This window comes from Styela clava, chromosome 15 (genome assembly GCF_964204865.1).
Source record: "Styela clava chromosome 15, kaStyClav1.hap1.2, whole genome shotgun sequence".
Taxonomy (NCBI): domain Eukaryota; kingdom Metazoa; phylum Chordata; class Ascidiacea; order Stolidobranchia; family Styelidae; genus Styela; species Styela clava.
The window spans coordinates 16,932,612-16,952,614 of record NC_135264.1 but is presented as its reverse complement, the minus strand read 5'-3'; the positions used below and the strand labels follow the sequence as shown (position 1 = coordinate 16,952,614).

The 20,003-nt window shown below is 36.7% G+C and overlaps 4 protein-coding genes across 5 annotated transcripts in view; all 4 read right to left on the bottom strand.

Moving 5' to 3' along the window:
• LOC120334342 (methylthioribulose-1-phosphate dehydratase-like) overlaps nt 1-20,003 on the bottom strand; it is a 107,300-nt gene that overhangs the window by 77,659 nt on the left and 9,638 nt on the right. The window lies entirely within an intron of this gene.
• LOC120334469 (uncharacterized) lies at nt 8,647-10,713 on the bottom strand. The gene has a single exon (XM_078120480.1). It carries the CDS (start codon nt 10,613-10,615, stop codon nt 10,133-10,135), a length of 483 nt encoding a protein of 160 aa, XP_077976606.1. The 5' UTR covers nt 10,616-10,713; the 3' UTR covers nt 8,647-10,132.
• Nucleotides 12,839-15,404, bottom strand: LOC120334110 (beta-1,4-glucuronyltransferase 1-like). The gene has a single exon (XM_039401563.2). The coding sequence runs from the start codon at nt 15,402-15,404 to the stop codon at nt 14,109-14,111; it is 1,296 nt and encodes a 431-aa protein (XP_039257497.2). The 3' UTR covers nt 12,839-14,108.
• On the bottom strand, nt 15,320-19,416 carry LOC120334111 (N-acetylglucosaminyl-phosphatidylinositol de-N-acetylase-like). The gene is made up of 5 exons (XM_039401564.2): nt 19,247-19,416; nt 17,963-18,101; nt 16,996-17,248; nt 15,911-16,117; nt 15,320-15,459 (listed from the first exon to the last, which is right to left on the bottom strand). The coding sequence occupies exons 1-5, from the start codon at nt 19,355-19,357 to the stop codon at nt 15,417-15,419; spliced, it is 753 nt and encodes a 250-aa protein (XP_039257498.2). The 5' UTR covers nt 19,358-19,416; the 3' UTR covers nt 15,320-15,416.

Below are 20,003 nucleotides of genomic sequence, written 5' to 3'. Positions count from 1 at the left end.
TTTTCAAGCAAGATATCCAAGTTCTTAGCTATTGATATCCCTAGTTTATGCAAAGTCATTGAAGGAAAGACAATATCATATGTTTCACAAACAACAAGAAAAACAACGACTTTAGACCAAAATTGAATATTGTACATCACTTAAAAAACCGGAAAACATGCACATCTTTGAAAAATCATTCCATTTAAATGGTTGTCAAGCACGGCAATGCAATGTCATAATTTTTTTTGGTATTTTAAGGGGGGGTAATGGTGGGTATTTTGGTAAACAGTTTTATATTTTCAACTTGTTTGACCGTCTTGAGAGCAAGAACTTTAAAAAAAAATTGGTTACAGCCTCGACTAAAAACGACAAAATCTGAAAGACGCTGAATGTATGAACTGAGGCAAAATAGCTGAAAAACCTTTAACAAGACACTGAAAGGCCTGATTGACAGCCTGCCTGTGCTTTGGCAGCTTTTTAGTTCTAAGTATGAAAATCCACTGATTATAAAAAAACAAAAGCCGTGATTGATAATAATTACAAAACTCTACATGAAAGTCAAATCCTAAAGCTCTGTCAAAGTCATAAAATTTGATGATTTTGTTGCTAATGACAACCTGGCAATAAGCATGACAAAGTCGGTAAGGCTCTGCCTACTCGCCGGCAACTGATTAAAACATCAAATAAGACAACTTTAACCTGAGAGCTAATTTCTCTATCTGTATCCGTCACCCCCGTACTGGTTGTATCCACCGCCTCCACCTCCACCGTATCCACCGCCTCCACGATAACCACCACCGCTGCCTCCATATCCCCCTCCTCCTTGATATCCTCCCCCACCACCATAGCTTCCACCGCCGCCTCCATATCCTCCGCCACCGCCATATGATCTGTTGCCATAACCTCTGTCATAACCGCCGCCACCACCACCACGCCCATAACCATCATCATCTCGACCTCTGTAACCACCACGTTCTCTATTTCCCCGATTATTTTTTCCATTCTTTTCCGCCCAATCCGTATCTGGCACAACAGTTTCCGCTTTCCAGCCTTTCTCTTCTTTAAAATAAGTCACATCGACAGGTTGCTCCTCGAACAGGGTCCTGTGCCCTTCCATCTGTATTTTCGATTGATGAACGAAAATTTCAGTTTCATTTTCAGGATCGCCTCCATCTAATTTAATAAAGCCATATCCTTTTTGATCGTTAAAAAACTTCACCTTACCCGTTCCCGTCTTTATATCACTCATGATTAACTTAACAAGGAATTTGACACAACTGAAAGGCAAAGTCGACCACGGCGCAAAGGAAATTGAATGCGAGATCTCAACGTGCACCTTAAAATGGCGGCAGTGACCTACTAAAACGCGGAAATAAAAGAGAGAGAGAGAGTGAGAGAGAGAGATTTTAATTTACAATGTCAACACTATAAAACATTTGAAGCAAAATAAGATAAGACAGAAACAAAAATTGATAATTCAATAATAATTGGTTATCATTATTTGTGAGGGTCAGCATACAAAACCGGTTAAGTCACCGAGGTTTCTGACCAATGTTGTATATAAGAAATTAGTCAGATAAAGCATTGGCGATGAAACATGGATAAAAATAGATAGCAAATATATATGTGCGAGTCGGCAATTTAATATTCCAAATCTAATAATGCAAGTCGCGGTGGTAAATAGGTCACATAAATTTTTTTTACTGCGGACAGGTCCAGAGACTTTGAACAAACGTCAAGATTAGTTTTCACAATTATTTATTGTAGTTTCTGTGATTAAATATTCACTGAACATGTACAGGTCTCAAATACATGAAGAAATAAAAAAAATAACGAGCCAATCAGATTATCACAGATTCAACAACAATTAGAAATATCATTAACAATGGCTTTTGAAGTCAAACAATAATAATCATCACATTGATGACAGACAAGAAAGAGAAAAGACCATTAACTTCCAATTATACACATGCAAAAGTTGAAATAGAAGTATTTATATGAAACAGTTAAATTTATAGTATTATAAAACGGTTTTCAACAGACTTACTGTAATTACATATTATACTCAAGATATAAATCAAGAGAATTGATTAATTAAGATATCAGGCCAAATTAGAATATATCAGTAGGAAATACTTTTTCAATTTCTTACTGAAAACATAGACGGAACTTTTTTAGTTTCAGGTGGCCCCAAACCTGTACACACATATACTTCAAAGATATTTTGTCCATCTTAGTGGACACTTGTTGAGTGAAAAAAATCTTGTTTATTTGGGACCTGGTGCAGTATTCATGTACTTTCTTATTGGGGTGAAATAATATTTAATAAAAATAGGGGGAAAAAGATCATTTTTATATCGATGCATAAACTATGCAATTTCTAGCGTATGCATATCAGACAGCTATGGGGGTTTATACTGGTGGTATAGCTGTAAATTAGTTACAGAGAGAGAGATATTCCATTTTTTGTCAACTAAAATGAAACAATAATCATCGTAACAAGAGAGCTATGCTCAAATATATGGACATGTAGCGCCACCCAATGGCAATAATTTTGATGACGTCATAGCGAAAAAAAGTAATAGCCTTCTGGAGAAAAATTTTATCTTTAACCACTGAAAATTTCAAAGCAATTGGTCCAGTATTCGAAGAGAAAAGCGATTTTTTAAAAATGATGGAGACAAATAATAACAATAACAACATAATATTGGAACGATCGTTATGTCGACTAAACGTGTCCAACAATAACAACATAATATTGAAACTATCGTGATGTCCACTACGTGTCCAATAATAACAAGAGAGCTACGCCCAAATATATGGACACGTCTGTTCGCAGTACAGTACGGTGTACCGTACCGTCAGATCACAGTCTACAAATATATTCACACCAAGCGAAGCAGTACAGTAGGACACAAAACGGCGTCCGATGTCCGCAGAACGTTTAATGACGCCATAGCAAACAAAAACAAATCTCACAGAGCTAACAGAAATATTTAAAATGAGTAAAAGTAATAGCCATCTGGGGAAAATTTTCATCTTCAACCACTGAAAATTTCAATGCAATTGGTCCAGTATTCGAAGAGAAAAACGTTTTTTTTTTTTTAATATTTCCGCTAGGTGTGTTATTCTGTGTCAAATAACAACAAGAACAAGAACAACAACAACATAATATTGAAACGATCGTTATGTCCACTACGTGTCCAATAAAGATAATAACAAGTAATAAATTATTTTGGTATAGACAGGAGGGAGTCATACGACCAGACGGCCAACAAAGTCAATTCCCCCTTCTCGCTATTATGTTTAAGATTCACAATTTCAGATATTGGTTAATTTATTTTTGTTTTTGGTTAATAGTGTTACGTGTTCAAACTTAAATCATTCTAATCTTCAAATTAGAAATAAGCCCTTAATCATAAAAACACATACCAGTTAGAAGCCCTGTAGGCTATAATGAAGATATCGCGTCATACACGGAGGATACCAAAACCAGCTTAAAAGCGGCCATTCGTTAGGAGAAAAAGTGGGCTAGAACAATGGACGATTAGAATTATCGACTCGCTGTGCGTGCATTGAATCTTGGATTATCAGCCATGACTGGGAACTGTCATTTGTATTTGTAAATATATACAATTGCAATACATGTATTCGAAACCATGAGCATGTGTTCATCAGATAAGATCAGAACAACAGAATGGGCCAGCAACAACAGCAAACACCGATTATGGTTGCTAAAATTGTATCCACAAAACGGAAAAATAAATTTGGGGAGGGGAAGGCTATAGTAAATCGTTTTTTTTTTTGTGTGTATGTGAAGTGAGCTTTTAAAATTTGAAGAGATTTCAAATGGGTTCAAAATTTTAGACAGAGATTCTGCAGTTAATTACTGAGTACACGACTTATTAGCATTAACCTACGCATAAATATATACTTATATCCCTTCCTAGTAATCAGTAGTTTATTTTTTCACCGTATTTCAAATACACGCTGTAATTACAAAATGAGGTAAAAAAAAATGATGAACATGGTGACAGGAAACGCGATAAACCCAAACCAGTATTGTTCATCAAGCAGCGACCACTATGAAAGTATGACAAAAGTTCACACAAGAATAAGAAGTCGAAAGGACGGACCCGTTTCTGTGGTCTTGCTAACGATTTGTCAGTTTTTAGCTGTTTTCAAAATTTTATGTATATAAGTATAAGTTTATGAAGAGGTGGGCTAGAGTCTACTAGAAACTAGACCACTTCATTTCCACAAATTTGAGCCAAATTATATTCCAGATTGTAATAAATACTTGAAGTCACCGGTAACAGTATAAGTTAGTATAATTGAATTAAAGTAGGAAAATAGGGTATAGGAATATATTAGTTACTAAGGGTGCGGTGTATGCTGCACATTCGTGTTTTAGGTCAGTATGGTCTTGTGCATACATCCCGTCTTCAGTATTTATAATTACTAATTCATTTATATTGTTTTTACGGGACGAATAATACATAAGTTAGTTTTATTTTTCATTCTTAGATATTGACTTCAGCGAGGATAAAGGAATTTAAGATTGGTATTTCACAGGATCATTTTGAAATTAATATGTAAGATCATCGGAGCCATTGTTCAATTTTTTTCCTATGTGTTTTCTTCATTTAATCATTGGGAAGCAACTGGAGACAGTTCATATTTGTAATGAATGATCCATCAGTCTGCAAACTTTGTTGATGTAGACACCATATATGTTGAAGAAGCTAGCTGCTAAATTGATCATCACGAAACGGCTTTGAAAAACGGAAAATAAATCTACGAGTACAATATTCAATGAATGCATATTAGGAAACGACTACTAAAATTATTGATTTGAGTAAATCAGGAGCCTGAATGAGGAGAACTCGACATACCAACAACTAAATGCAGAACAAGTAAAGAGAAATTGACTGCATATTCATAAACTGATGATAATATTTCAAATTTGATTATGTCTTCAACTTTGAGTATATTTAGCATTTCATAGTAATGATTTACACTTCACATTTAGGCTACTTTTCCCCAAAACAATTTTTGAATATTATTACAAATACTCTGCTATTTCGAGACAAGTGTTTTATTCCCATGGAGTCATCGATATATATATATATATATATGGATTGAAATGTCGAACTCAATGGACCTTTCCCCGACCTTTGACTCGGGGAAATTCTTTCTATACTCTACCATTGCAAAATTTTCGGTGATCATTTTAATAGTGGTTTCGCGAGTTGGAGCCTGTAAAATGGGGCATTTGTTTCAAACCATCATTCTGATTCATAGAATTCAACAATCTGTTTTTTAAAACTACTGCTAAAGAATTTTAGCCTAGTCTATCACAGCTATTTCTACACTAATTATTTATTACTGCAATTAAATTAAAACTCCTAGGAAGACGAAGTGATCGTTGAATTATTTGATTTATATTTCATAAACATAACTGAAAACTAACGAATAGAATTCAAAACGCAAAAACGAGGTTAGGTTTACGACCACGCCTGAAAATCTGTCTGAGTGGGAAAAGTGTCTGAGCGGATGCGAAAAGGGGCATTGATACGTCACTTTTTGCATCTTGCTGATTAGCTAATGTTACGAAGTAAACAATGGAAGTAAACATCCATTGGCATTTTGTCTTCCGAGTAAATTTAGTTTAGTCGCAGTGAAAAAAATTGAGCCTTTAAAGCAGTGATGGACCAAAGTAAACTGTCAGTACTTTTAAATTGCAAATAGTTGAATATTTCGAATCGAAATGGTTAGTTATCGGCCAACCTTATATATGAGTACAAGTTAATTATGTGGCATCAGGGTGTCATTAACATGTTTTTTAGCTATCAAAATTATTTTATAGTTGTCTGCACCAAAACGAAATCAATTTTAATACTCAAAAGTTTGGATTTCACCATGACCCATGTTTTATATGAGTCGTTGTATTTGCTTACGCGCCTTTACGAGGGTAGAATGCAGGGTTTCCCAAGCTATTTTGGGCCGGGGATCCCTATTTGTGAATCTCACTTTTGACCGACTCCCATCCTATGTCGTATCAATTTCTATGTCTAACCAACGAGGAAGGATGTTTCATTTACAAAACAACAACGCAAACTACGTTAATATACTGTATGAGGTTGCTTTTCACTGCACGAGTTATCGATTCTCGGAGCAATGGACCTTTCCCCGAGCATCGACTTCCTTGTTTACTTCGTGACGTTGGCCAATCAGCAAATTGCAAAAAGTGACGTAACAATGCTCCCTTTTCGCATCCGCTCAAACACTTTTTTCACTCAGACAGATTTTCAAGCGTGGTCGTAAACATTACCTCGTTTTCGCATTTTTGAACTCCATTCGTTAGTTTTCGCAATTTTTCGGGGGTCAAAGGTCGGGGAAAGGTCAATCAAATTCGTAGATCCGACTCTACGGCAAGTTGGATCTGTATTTTTTCATCATATTGGCAAGAACTGAAATTGCTGCCACACATATGTAGGTCGTGTAGGTTCAATTTCCTTTTCTGACAGAAATGGATATTCGTCTACAACACTTAACGAAGAAGACGCATTGACATTTTGATTGAAACCAATCATTAAAAATCGATCAGACTCTTTTCTTATCTTTGCTGACCCCGTGTGAAGTCATCACTGACCCCAGTTTGTGTACCTTTTGGGCCAGGGGCCAAAACTTTTGCCCACTTAGACTGGCGGGCCATGTGTGACGTAAAAAGTTACATCTTATGAACAATATTTACAGTGTTACAAAAGCAAAAGTGGAAAACAGTAAACCTCGTGTCAAAACTAAATTTAATCGCAATCTCAACAAATTCCTTGCGTTAATCTCCAGCTAAAACAGCAAAAGTTGGTTTTAATCTGGTTGTGGCAGCATCAAGCGGGCCATATTAAATTACCCCGCGGGCCAGATTTGGCCCGCGTGCCGTAGTTTGCCCATGTCAGGTATAGATGATAAAACACGTTGGTATTTGTAAGTTTACGAAAATACAACTGATTGATGTGAATAAAACTATTTCGAGCGAGCAACGAACCATTTTTCTACATTCATTCATTTTATTTCAGTTCTCTCACATAAACAACACTAAATGTAAACAGACAAACAAAATGCAGAGATACCTGGGAGGCGAGCATAATCAATCAATCATCATTTTATTCGTCAGCACAAAATAAACGTATCATAGGGGAAAAAAAAAACATTTCTAACACAATATGAACTTAACTTGTGTGACAGGAGTCGCGAGGGACTTCATAAGGTCTTCAGGCAGCGACACCTTAAAAGCTCGCTGATTCAGGTTATTGAGCACAAAAAATTAATGAAACACCAAAACACTTCAAAAAAAAACTTGAAAGTACGTGCCAACCCACCAAAATAAATGAAACAAGCACAAAAAAAGTGACCGGGATTCAGAATCGGGCAATACTTTCAACGCAATTTAGAAAAATTTAGGTAGATTATTAAATGTAATAACCTCTCAACAACTTCTCCCGTCTCTTTAACGATCCGCAGAGCAGAGTGAAATAAGCCCCAATAGTTCCCTTTTATTCTCGCAGCGCTACGAGTATACTTGCCATGTTACTAATACCCGTTAATCTAACATACAAAATTAAAATGGTGAACACAGGGGAGCTGACTCTGATGACCGTATCGCCCCCTCAGTCCAATCCGAAAAGTTCTGCGTGTGTTTTTATGGCGCTCCGTAAGTATTCGTACCAAGATGACGCACAACCTGAAAACTAACCGGGTACACATATTGTGTTCAGGTTGTGCGCCATCTTTATACACATACTTTGTGAGCACCTTTTTAAATATTGGACACGTAAGTGGACATGACAATCGTTTTGCATTTTATGGCACTCTTCTTCTTATTATTTGAATTATTCTTGGTATCGTTATGTAAAAACCTTTTTTCTCATTGATTACTGGACCATTTGCTTTGAAATTTTCAGTGGTTGAAGATGGAATTTTTCCCTACAAGGCTATTGCTTCCATTTATTTCGGTGAGCTGCATGGGATTCGTCTTTTTGAGTGCTATGACCTCATCCGGGTGACGGAAGTCCCGGAGGGGCACTTGGTTTTAAACGCCTTCATATACCAAAATGAATGGGGCAATGCTCCAAATTAAAGAATCATGTTTGGTGCGGACTCGATTCTGACAAATCCATGCGTACAAAAATAATTGTGCTAAGCGTTAGGAATACGCTCGCCAACGCATCTCTGATTACTCTTCGTGGGATCGCAGGTTCGAATCCCATGCAGGGATGATCATGTGAGAGGGGATTGCTGGACTCCTCGCCGCCGTAGGGTGGTTCACGTAACCACTGGTCAGTTACGGCTTCCTCTACCATCAAGTCCATGCTTCCGAAAACAAATAACTGGCTAACTAATCCCATACCCGACTTGGACTGGTAACCGGACGAGAGGCCATGGTTCGCCATACGATTAAGCTGTCTTATCGTCTTTTCTCTCCCTCGGGATAAATATGTGAATCCTATCCTAACTCCATACCTGACATAGACTGGTAACTGGACGACAGGTCGTGGTTCGCTATACGATTAAGTCGTCTTATCGGCTTCAAACTCCCCTGGGATTCTATCCTGGATACGCAAAACCAAATATTGTACTATTTCAAATACAAAGATCCGGATGTATTTTAGAGATGAAGGTTTTATTCAAAAGGAATAACAAAAACACAAGAGTATATGAACACGGTTTTATTGATTCACCTAGCAAGGAAAGTTGGAGTCCCACTTTGGGGCCTGTCAGGCGCCAATAGCTCAGGATTACAGATTATGGAATAAAATATCATTAAAACACAATCCAAGGGTGCAATAAATTGGGAACGAAGTGCCAAACGGGATTCAAGTGCTCCATACCTAGCAGTGGCTACTAGTGAACGGTGGAAAAATAAGTCGTATTGATCATTTAAAAAACAACAGTAGCACCTGATATATCATTTGGAGCGAAAGGCGTGATATAAAAAAACCACCACAAAGTACAAATACTCTTTCACCCTGTACTATAAATGGTGGAGGATCTTTTGTACAGCGCCCTAGCCAACGCTCAAAATAAGAAAATCAGTAATTATCCAGTTAGAGTTAGTTATGCAGACTGCACTGAAAATTCAAATTTTGAATCAAAAAAGCGTTCAATAGAGAACTTCTATCCAGAATCAAATCCAGCAGTAAAAACCTCACATATTAGAGTGAAACGATTATAACAATACTGTAAAAAACGCTCATCGAATTTAGAGGCATTTTTAGACAAAATCAGAAAAGTTTCACAAGGGGGTTAGAAATAAAACTCAGGCATCAACATTTGAACTTTTCTTGGTCGTTTCAGACCAAGCATCAAAATTCGTACAATTTTGACATAAAAAACAAGGATCGTGATAAAATTGTCGTTCATAAATTTTTTGTGTGAGTTTAAATAACTCAGTTTTCGTTATCGGAAATAGAGGGTTCATTTTTGAAAAAACTCCATTGCTTGGGTAATTATTTATTTGTGGCGAGCATCGACGTAATAGGTCAATCAAAGTTTTGTTGGGATTGCGGAAAAGACTGCCAACGAAATTGGCCCATTCTTTATTAAAACTTTAGATTCAATTGGTTGTCAAGCACAACAATGCAATGTCATAATTTTGTTTGGTATTTTTTGGGGGGAGGGGGGGGGGGGCTGGAGGGGTGATGATGGGTGTTTAGTGGATGGTTTGAAATTTTAAACTAATTTGACCGGCTTGAGAGCAAGCGACTTTAAAAAAAATCGGTTATAGCCTCAACTAAAAATGACAAAGACTGAATGACGCTGAATGTATGAACTGAGGGAAAATAGCTGAAAAAACCTTTAACAAGACACTGAAAGGCCTGATTGACAGCCTGCCTGTGCTTTGACAGCTTTTTAGTTCTAAGTATGAAAATCCACTGATTATAAAAAAACAAAAGCCGTGATTGATAATAATTACAAAACTCTACATGAAAGTCAAATCCTAAAGCTCTGTCAAAGTCATAAAATTTGATGATTTTGTTGCTAATGACAACCTGGCAATAAGCATGACAAAGTCGGTAAGGCTCTGCCTACTCGCCGGCAACTGATTGAAACATCAAATAAGAAAACTTTAACCTGAGAGCTAATTTCTCTATCTGTATCCGTCACCCCCGTATTGGTTGTATCCACCGCCTCCACCTCCACGATAACCACCACCGCCTCCATATCCTCCCCCGCCACCATAGCTTCCACCGCCGCCTCCGTATCCTCCGCCACCGCCATATGATCTGTTGCCATAACCTCTGTCATAACCGCCACCACCACCACCACGCCCATAACCATCATCATCTCGACCTCTGTAACCACCACGTTCTCTATTTCCTTGATTACTTTTTCCATTTTGTTCCGCCCATTTCAAATCTGGCTCAACAGTGTCCGCTTTCCAGCCTTTCTCTTCTTTAAAATAAGTCACATTGACAGGTTGCTCCTGGTGCAGGGTCCTGTGCCCATCCATCTGTATTTTCGTTTGATGAACGAAAATTTCAGTTTCGCCGTCATCTAACTCGATAAAGCCATATCCTTTCGAATCATTAAAAAACTTCACTTTACCCGCTCCCGTCTTCATATCACCCATGATTAATTTAACAAGGAATTTGACACAACTGAAAGGCAAAGTCGACCACGGCGCAAAGGAAATTGAATGCGAGATCTCAACGTGCACGTTAATATGGCGGCAGTGACCTACTAAAACGCGAAAATAAAAGAGAGCGAAAGAGAGAGATATTCAGATTTTGTCAACCAAAATAAAACAACAGTCATCGTTATAATAAAAAATAACAAAACAAGTAATAAATTAGTTTGGTATAAACACGAGGGAGTGGTATGACCACACGGCCATCAAAGTCAATTCCCCCTCTTTGTTATCATGTTTGAGATTCACAATTTTGGATGACTAAATATTAATGTAAAACCTAAAACATTCTAAAATTTTTAATTGTATTCACATTTCACAAAACTGAAAAGTAAATTTTGGGAATGATAAAGTAAATCTTTTTTTTTTGTATATGGAATGAGATTTTAAAATTTGAAGAGACGTCAAATGGGTTTCTAAATTTCAGACAGAGATTCTGCAGATAATTACATTGAACTGGGTACACTTATCAGCATTAACCTCCATAAAATTTTATACCAGTATTGTTCATCAAGCAGCGAAACCTATGAAAAAGTCTAACATTAGTTCATAAAAGAAGAAGTCGAAATGACCCGTTTCTGTGGTCTTGCTAACGATTCGTCAGTTTTTAGTTGTTTCCAAAATTTTATGTATGTATAGATCGAATTATTGAACTCAATTGTCATTTTCTCTTGCGGAAAGTTTTAGTTTAGTCACAGTGGTAAAAAAATTAAGCCATCGAAAGCGGGGATTGTCTGAAAACAGGGGTTCCCAAACCGACGGCGCGCGTAACGATTTAAATTGGCCCACCGAACTCAAGTGAAATAGTTTGATCTTGAATAAATACTTATGAACGTTTCCTCTACCTTTGACCCCTGAAAGGTTCTCATTATACCTAATCAGTGCAAAATTTTCAACGCTGATTTTGAGAGTGTTTCGGAGAGCGCTTACAAATTGGCTAACATGTTCAAAACTATTATTAATATTTGAAAACACTGAACCACGTGCCGTTCATAGGTAGGCTACTGATAGCAAATTTTAGGCTGGTCTATTGCAGTGTTTGCGGTATCATTTTTTGATTATTGTAACTAAACTGAATATCCTCGAAAGACATAATAATAATTAAGTAAATTGATTTACAACTATTTTTTGGAAACTCTACTAAAAACTGACGAAAAACACACAAAACTACAAAAAAGAGGCAATGTTTACAACCACGCTTAAATATCTGTCTGAGCAAAAGAAGAAGTGTCTGAGCGGCGGCATAAATTCCGAATGTTATGTCATTGTTTACCTATTGCTGATTTGTAATTGTTACGGAAACAAACAAGGAAATCGATACTCGGTGGAAACATCCATGCGTTTAACTGTAAATATATTCTACTAATGTTTAACACCTTGTTTTACATTTTTGCGCTCTAGATACCGACAATTGTTCGTCATCATCACAGTTTAAGCATGTGTATATTCGTAACAATTCATTGGGATTACATACGGCAGTATTTTAGTTATAGACCATATATTAAGAAAGCTTAAAAAACGAATACTAACCACTGAAAACAGACGTTGTTTGAAAAGAATCAAACTTCAGCGATTTGTCTTCTTTGCCTACAGACTATTCCAGTGCTGAGGGAATAGGACATTAAGTGCCATTATGATACTGGGCATTCTTCAAATTATGATCAGTAGACGGGTGAACTGCCCCACATACTTTGGGAGCGCCCAAAATAAATCACAAGTAGTGATTTATACGAGGCCGTATAAAATATATTTCTTTAACCGTACTGTTGCGCCCTTTTGGCCTCCCTTTCCTGGCCAGAGAATATCCTTCTACTTCAAATTTTGGCTCACAGTTAATCAACTTTGGGAACCCCCGGAGTCCTGGACCAAAGTAAACTTTTCGTCCTTACTTTTAAATTGCAACGGTTGAATATTTCAAACCATAAAGGTTAGTTATCAGCCTGCCTTATATGAGAATATATAGGATATTGGGTAACGTCCTGTTGATTACGGCAGAAATCCCTGCATTCGAAAATAACTGGCTAGCTGATCCCGTACGTGACATGGACAGGTAATCAGACGAGAGTCTGTGGTTCGCCATACGATTGAGTCGTCTTATCAGCTTTCCTCTCCACGGGATAAATACGCAATTTCTATCCTAGATATGCAAAACCAGATAATGTACTATTTCAAATACAAAGATCGGATGAATTTCATTTTCATGAAGGAACAAAAAAAGCAAGTAAAATTCAGAGTATATGAACATGGTTTTATTAATTCTCCTAGCACAGGGATGTGCAACATTTTGTATCGGTGGGCCATATAACCAACTTTAGACACCTAGCAGGGCCACACAAAAATGTGGCTATCGCTTAGCCTTACAGTGACGAGGGAACATGCAAAACGGCTAAAGATTTAATGTAGCGACAAGAGCTAAAACATAATGTATATTTGAAACATGTGAGGTCTTTTTAAACATAAACTGTCGGATTAAGATTTTATGCTTGATGATAAACAATCCACACTTGGGCAGGCTGTTGCCCACCCCTGTCCTAGCATACCAGGAAAGTTAGGGAGTTCTACTTGCATCATGTCTGGTGTCAATAGCTCAAGAGAACAGATTATGGAATAAAAGATCACAACGCAAGGGTAGGACTGATTTTGAACGTGACAAGTTAGTTGATTTGTTTCGGACATCTTACATATTGGACCTACTGTGTTGGCATCACGGGTTACCTCCCCCACTTCACCCACAGGGTCCTGTCCTGGGCGCGCACCGCTCTAATAGGGACATGAAAAAGGATCAATAAAATAGTTTCAGATTGGAACTCAAATTTGGATTTAAATAACGACTTAATAAGCGCCATCCCAAAGAGCCTAAGTCGTTTGATCATTTAGAAAAAAATTGTAGCACCTGATATATCACTCAAAGGTATGATGAACAAGGTATAAAAAAAGCACCACAAAGTACAAACATACATTCACCCTATAATATAAATGGTGGGGGATCTTTTGCACAAAGCCCTCGCTAAAAAAATTAGTAATTATCCAGGTAGAGTTAGTTATGCAGACCGCACTGAAAATTTAAATCATTCCTCACCCTATCATTAAATGGATAATTACTAATTTTGAAAAGGTAGCGTGGGTGTCTTTCTCAAATCTTGCATTTTTCCATTTGTGGCGAGGTCTTTGTACAAAAAGGGGTACTCCCGAAGTATGTGAACCAAGATGGTGTGCATGGGAACGTAGTATATGTACCAGGTTAGGCTACAATTCCAGGCACATGTACTACAGCAGTCACTTGGCTAGTCCCCAAACTCGTAATAGAACTAAAACAAGGAAAATTGGAATCAAATTATGGCCCAACTCCAACATGGTACACATACTATGTTCAGGTGTCCGCCATCTTGGTTTAGATACTTCGAGAGTACCCAAAAAATCCGTTTTGGGAAAACTATTAGCAAAAATGTTGACTATTCGGATATTTATTTCGTAATTCTTGAAGAAATGAAGGAAATTTTGCACTTTGTTTCGCATGCTCTTCAACTTTTTTAAAGTGGAAATCGTCGGGAGAATTGGATTTGAATCCAAGATGAATCAAAAAAGCGTTATCAAGAACTTTAAAATCAAATCCAGCAGTGAGAACCTCACATATTTGACTGAAACGATTATAACCATACTGTAAAAAACGCTCATCGAATTTAGGTGCATTTTTAGGTAATATTAGGAAAGGTTCACAAGGGGGTTTAAAATAAAACTCATAACCCACGACATCAAGATTTGAACTTTTAGTCTCGAACCATGCATTAAAATTTGTACAATTTTGACATAAAAAACAAGGATCGTGATAAAACTGGCGTACATAATTTTTTTGGGTGAGTTTCACCAACTCATTTTTAGATATCGGAAAGTGAGTCTTCATTTTTAAAAAAACTCCATATTTAATTTCAAAAACCGGTAAAACATAAGCAGTTTTATCAGAAAAAGGTACAATCTGGTGTAAAAATTCACGCAATAATGAACGAAGATATTTACTTGGTATAATATCAATGTCTATATTCAAAATGTGCTTCGTGGTTGATAACTCCCATGCTGCGTTCCTTAGTACATTGCTTGGGTAATCTAACGAGCTTTTCAATTCATAATTCTTTTCCAAATTGTCAAAACTATGTAATAACGAACCCATATTATCGCAGATTAAATTAGAATGTTGTTTTTCCTCTTTCAAATGGTTCAAAATTTTAAGAATATTCGGTTCGTCCGGTTCTAACGAATTAATTTTTTTGTACTTTAGTCCGGTGAAGGGAACCACCATGTGGAAATTGACATAATTATTTATTTGTGGCGAGCACCGACTTAGCAGGTCAATCAAAATCAATGTTTTTGTTGGGGTTGTGGTAAAAACTGCCAACGAAATTGGCCCGTTCCAAAATGTCGCCAAATCGAGCAGGTAACGTAAATTGTAAAAAGAACAATGAGTCACTATTGTTACATCACTATGTTCTATTTCCATTTTCCTTTTTTTAATATCAGAATATATCATATACTTTCCAGATTGGCTTAAAAACGTCCGCACGTTACTTCGGGAAACAAAATCCAGAAATGAGTCGTCATTGAACATTGACAGCATCTCCAAGTCTTCAAATTTGCTTAATGAATAATTTAAGTCTCGTCGTAGAAACATTATCACCGATAGTAGAACAGTAACAAGAAACATCCACCACGATCTTCTGATATTTCTGCACAAACCCATAACTAGAGGGTGTTACGATCTCTCGACTTTTGTCCAAGTATTAATAAACATATATCTGGAATACAAGAATATAAGACTGGTTGAAATGAACCTTTTAACTATACCTTGATTCAAATACATTCAGGCCAAATTATTCGCGAGAAAATATATCCTTGCCGATTTTAAACACGAAGTTTACACATGGATCATTTTATCATTATGCTGTTCTTGTTGGTTTTTTCTTCAACTTCAAAAATCGCTTTTTCTTTCCAACTACGGAACCAATTGTTTGGAAATTTGCTCAAAACAAGGTCTCATGCACTCACTCACTCAGAAACAAATGAAACTGATCTCCTGGCAAAGTTACAGATCTCAATGTCATGAATTATGTACATAATGTCGAGCCCAAAAGACATCGGTCCTCTGATTAATCATGCAATTTATGACTTGATATGAAACACACCACACAGTTTTTATTCAAAAATTCAATAAAACTAAAGTTGCAAAATAGCGAAAAGATTACAAACCTTGAAAATATCATGTACAATCTTCTAAACCAGGCAAGTTGCGACTTGTGACAGAGCATTGCATTATATGTTGACCTATAACCCCTGCTTCCAGAGACGATCAGGTACGCATTGGTGGATGAAGGTAAAATGTCCAGAATTTGAATATACTTCCTTATAGTATTGACAGTAGTTAATTTGAAGACAGGAATTGAAGATTTGATAGCTCTGTGAATATAAAAAAAAAGTATTTGGAATCAGCTATCATGTGGTCTCATTGTAGTTTATATTGTTGCTGTAACAGGATATCGAAAATATTCAATGAAAAATATAAGTATTAGCCGTGTAAGACACCACCTGAAATTCGGAAGTGATTACTAAAGTATTCAAAAAGAGCTAGTTCTGTAAGAATAACTTTTCAAAAAGGTCTGAAAATTTCCCGAAGGGTCCACTTTTTAGGTGGTTTATTCTACTATTCCTTGACCGAATATTTTCGAATGACCCTAAGCCTGAGGTCAAAAAATGCTCTTTGCTTATCATGACAATGAATTTAGCATACTGTAATGGGTGTTACAAACACACTTGCGATCGGACTACCGATTGCCTTACATGGCTGGAAATCCCATGATTATTATTTCCACAAGAATTGGGTCTCCACTTGTAGTGTCACCAGTGTGGTTCGCAAAGTCACTTGCTGGTTAGAGGTTAGAGAATCATCCACAATTTGAGTCCATTTGGATCAAATGGCACAAGGGGTGTGTGGTGGGCGGTGGCTCTGTCAACACCTAGACTTTTTCCCATCAAGCATAAAATTCTAATCCGACAGTTTATGTTTAAAAAGACGCTCACATGGTTATGCCTTTATTACTTTAAGGCTAAGTGATAGCAGCCATCTGTATTTTTGTATGTGGCCCAGCTAGACGAAGTTGGTTATATGGCTCACCAATCACCATCAAAAAATGTTGTAAACTCCTGAATTAGCATGTTAACTATTATTCTGATACCAGACATGGATAAGTAACCAAGACAACATCACCACATAATAAGCTGACTTTTCCCCCTTCCACGTATAAATATCAAAATACAGATCAAAACGAAATACTTACAAAGCTCCTTTACAAGCAGAAATGTGATTTGGATGACAACTAACTCCTCTTTCATCAAAAGTAAAAATTGCTTTTGCTTTTGTCAAGTTCACAAATTTATCAATCGTTTTGGCAACCTCTTTTTCTGCCCAAAAATCTTTCAAATTGTCTGGAAATTGATCCAGTTGGTGAACTTGTGATGGAGTGATGCCAAGCTTGAGGCAACTGTTCAAGAGTTCAACTCTCCTCGTCTCACCGAGACCGTAATAATTACCTGAAAAAGAATTCATGTCAAATATTTGATGAAAGATAAAATGTGTTTTGTCTGCTGCAATGACAGGGCCGTGTATACGGTGATTTTGTTAATATTGGAGTTGGAGAACAGAGTTCTAATTTTGAACTCCTTAGCTGAAAGCAAGAATTCAAGTTCTGACAATGACAAAATTTTTTTTTGCCGGTAATTAGAATTTTCCACACATTTGAGTATGCAATAATCCTAAATACAACAGTTGCTAAATTTCAAGCAAAATATTTTTCAGTTGATTGTCAAATACGAAGATGGTAACAATTTGATTTCAATGGTTCGATTATCTCATCTAATTCAGGGGTGTACAACCTTTTAACACAGGAGGACCAGATAAAAATAACTGGGTGAAACCGCAGACCGCACCTTTATTGAACATAGGCTTTTTAGTAGTTGCATTCACAAAAATTTTGGGTATTGATCTCATGACGTGCGATGTTTGGTTCGCGCTAGCCAGCTGTTAGAGCATTGTCACATCATAGGCATATATAATAAATTGGACTCAAGTATAGGCTTTGCATTGCAAACGAATTGGAATCACTCGCACGTACCAGATTAAACCAAATTAAAAACTTGTTTCACGTGCCGTACACCATTCAAAATTGGCACATCTTTACAGGCCGCATTTGGCCCGCGGGCCACAGTTTTCACATCCCTGGTCTTATTGATTATCCCATACCATACCTGTTGAAAGACACAAGATATGCACAGTTAAATTCTTCTTCACCAAATAATTCAAAGTTGGTCCGAAGAACATACATTCATCATCTGGGTGACTTGTCACAAATAATACTGATGATGGCTCCTGATTTGAGTCGCTCGCCTGCGAAATTAATAAAATTATCTCGTAAATTAAATCTCATAAAAAATACAATGCACCCAAAGAAATAAAACAACCAGAAAAGGGGAGGACTAAAAGATGCACTTTGAAAAAAGAAGAAAATGGGAATTATCAACAATAAAAAAAAGACATCAAATAAGAATATCAGTCATATTTATCAGCATAGGTAAACATCCGATGGATTCACTTAAGTCTAATAGCGTTATTTCCGAATAATAATGAACCGATACCATTTTCTTTCTTTTTCCAAGTGCCTAGCATACAGGCATATGTGGTCATAAAGCATGTCTCCATTTAATACTACATTTCAATCCTCATTATTGTATTTCCTTATGGCACCTTGCATGTCCTGGTTCTTGTGTACTTTCGTACCTAATATACTCTTTGTGGGCGAAGCATAACAATTTTTTGATATGTCAATCCTAACCCTCATCTGACTACGCCATCTGAAAATTACGTCACTACGACATCACAATCACGCCATAGAGCTTGCCAAATATACGTACAATCGCCCGAAATGGCTATGGCGCCGACGATAAAGAACTGACTGACGTTATCGATTTCTCTCCTATTGAAATCGTTGCAACGAGAAAAAAAGAGAAATAACTGTTCGACGTGTTGACGTAATTTTTGGATGGTGTAGTCAGGTGGGGGTTAGGATTGACACCTAAAAAATTGTCATGCTACGCCCACTGGAAGTATGTTAGGTACGAAACTACATGAGACCTGCGTGTTCTTGACTTTATTTACCTAATTTATTCTCTTTTTAAAAGTTATTATGCCCAATTTATCCAAATCGCCTAAATACCGTAAGTCTTAAGTGCTTACTGTTGGTCCGTCCCACAGAAAATTGAAATGTGTGAGCGAGTGGGTGCTGAAGTGTGATTTTAAGGTAATGAGAATGATTATCATAAAAACGAAAATATTCAAATCAGAATTAAAAACAAGAAGGGGGAGCTTAGGATTGAATACCAGCTTAAAAGTTGTTTCATCTCTTTGCACATCATATCAGACACAAACATTGAAATCATTAACAATTAGAATTAACGTTCTGACGTTAGGACATGCACTATTTAGGCGATGAAGGAGTAAAGTTTTAACATCAAACATCGTTTAAGTTTACTCACCTGTTTTATATCAAATATGTCTCTATTTCTTGAATCCAATTCCTCAAGTTTTCGAGCATAAAATGTGGCAACTAAGGCGACAAAAAGTCCGATCAACAACAAGAACAACATCCAGACATTCGGCGGCTGGGCATCGAGTGCAAACAAGAATGATGAAGTAACTGAGGTTAAGGATATGGGTCAATGGTTTTGATTGACGTAGTTCATACAAAGCAAAAGCCGTACAAGAATATTGGATTCTGAAAAAAAAGAGATATTTTTGTGTAATGTGATTTTTTTCCTCCTAACTTCATTTCTGATTTTGTATGCTATATAAATAAAAACACCTTTTTTGTTCCACAAGATTAGCTGTCAGTCCTTATCCGCACAATGTAAAGGTTGTTGAATATCATTAAAGTTTCAATTTTAGTCTTTTTTAAATATCTCCGCTTTTTAGATTTCAACTTTTCTGGCTCACAGTGCTTCATTTAATTGTTTAGGTCTCGTGTTACCCTACTATCTCCTGGCATCACTGTTACAATACTAAATTTATACAACTTTTGGCGCCCCGGCGATTGTCTACATGCGTTTTTATTGGATTTTTATATAAATAAAACAATATTATTGTCTACGTCCTTTTTTATCAGTACTCTTACCACTTTCAGTTTAGAGTTCCCGATCTTGTTCTGAGTAAACTTGGATAACAAAAAAAATTGACTGCTTGCCTCATTGAGCATTGAAACGCCTCTACAAGCCTATTCATTAGTATCACCTTCAC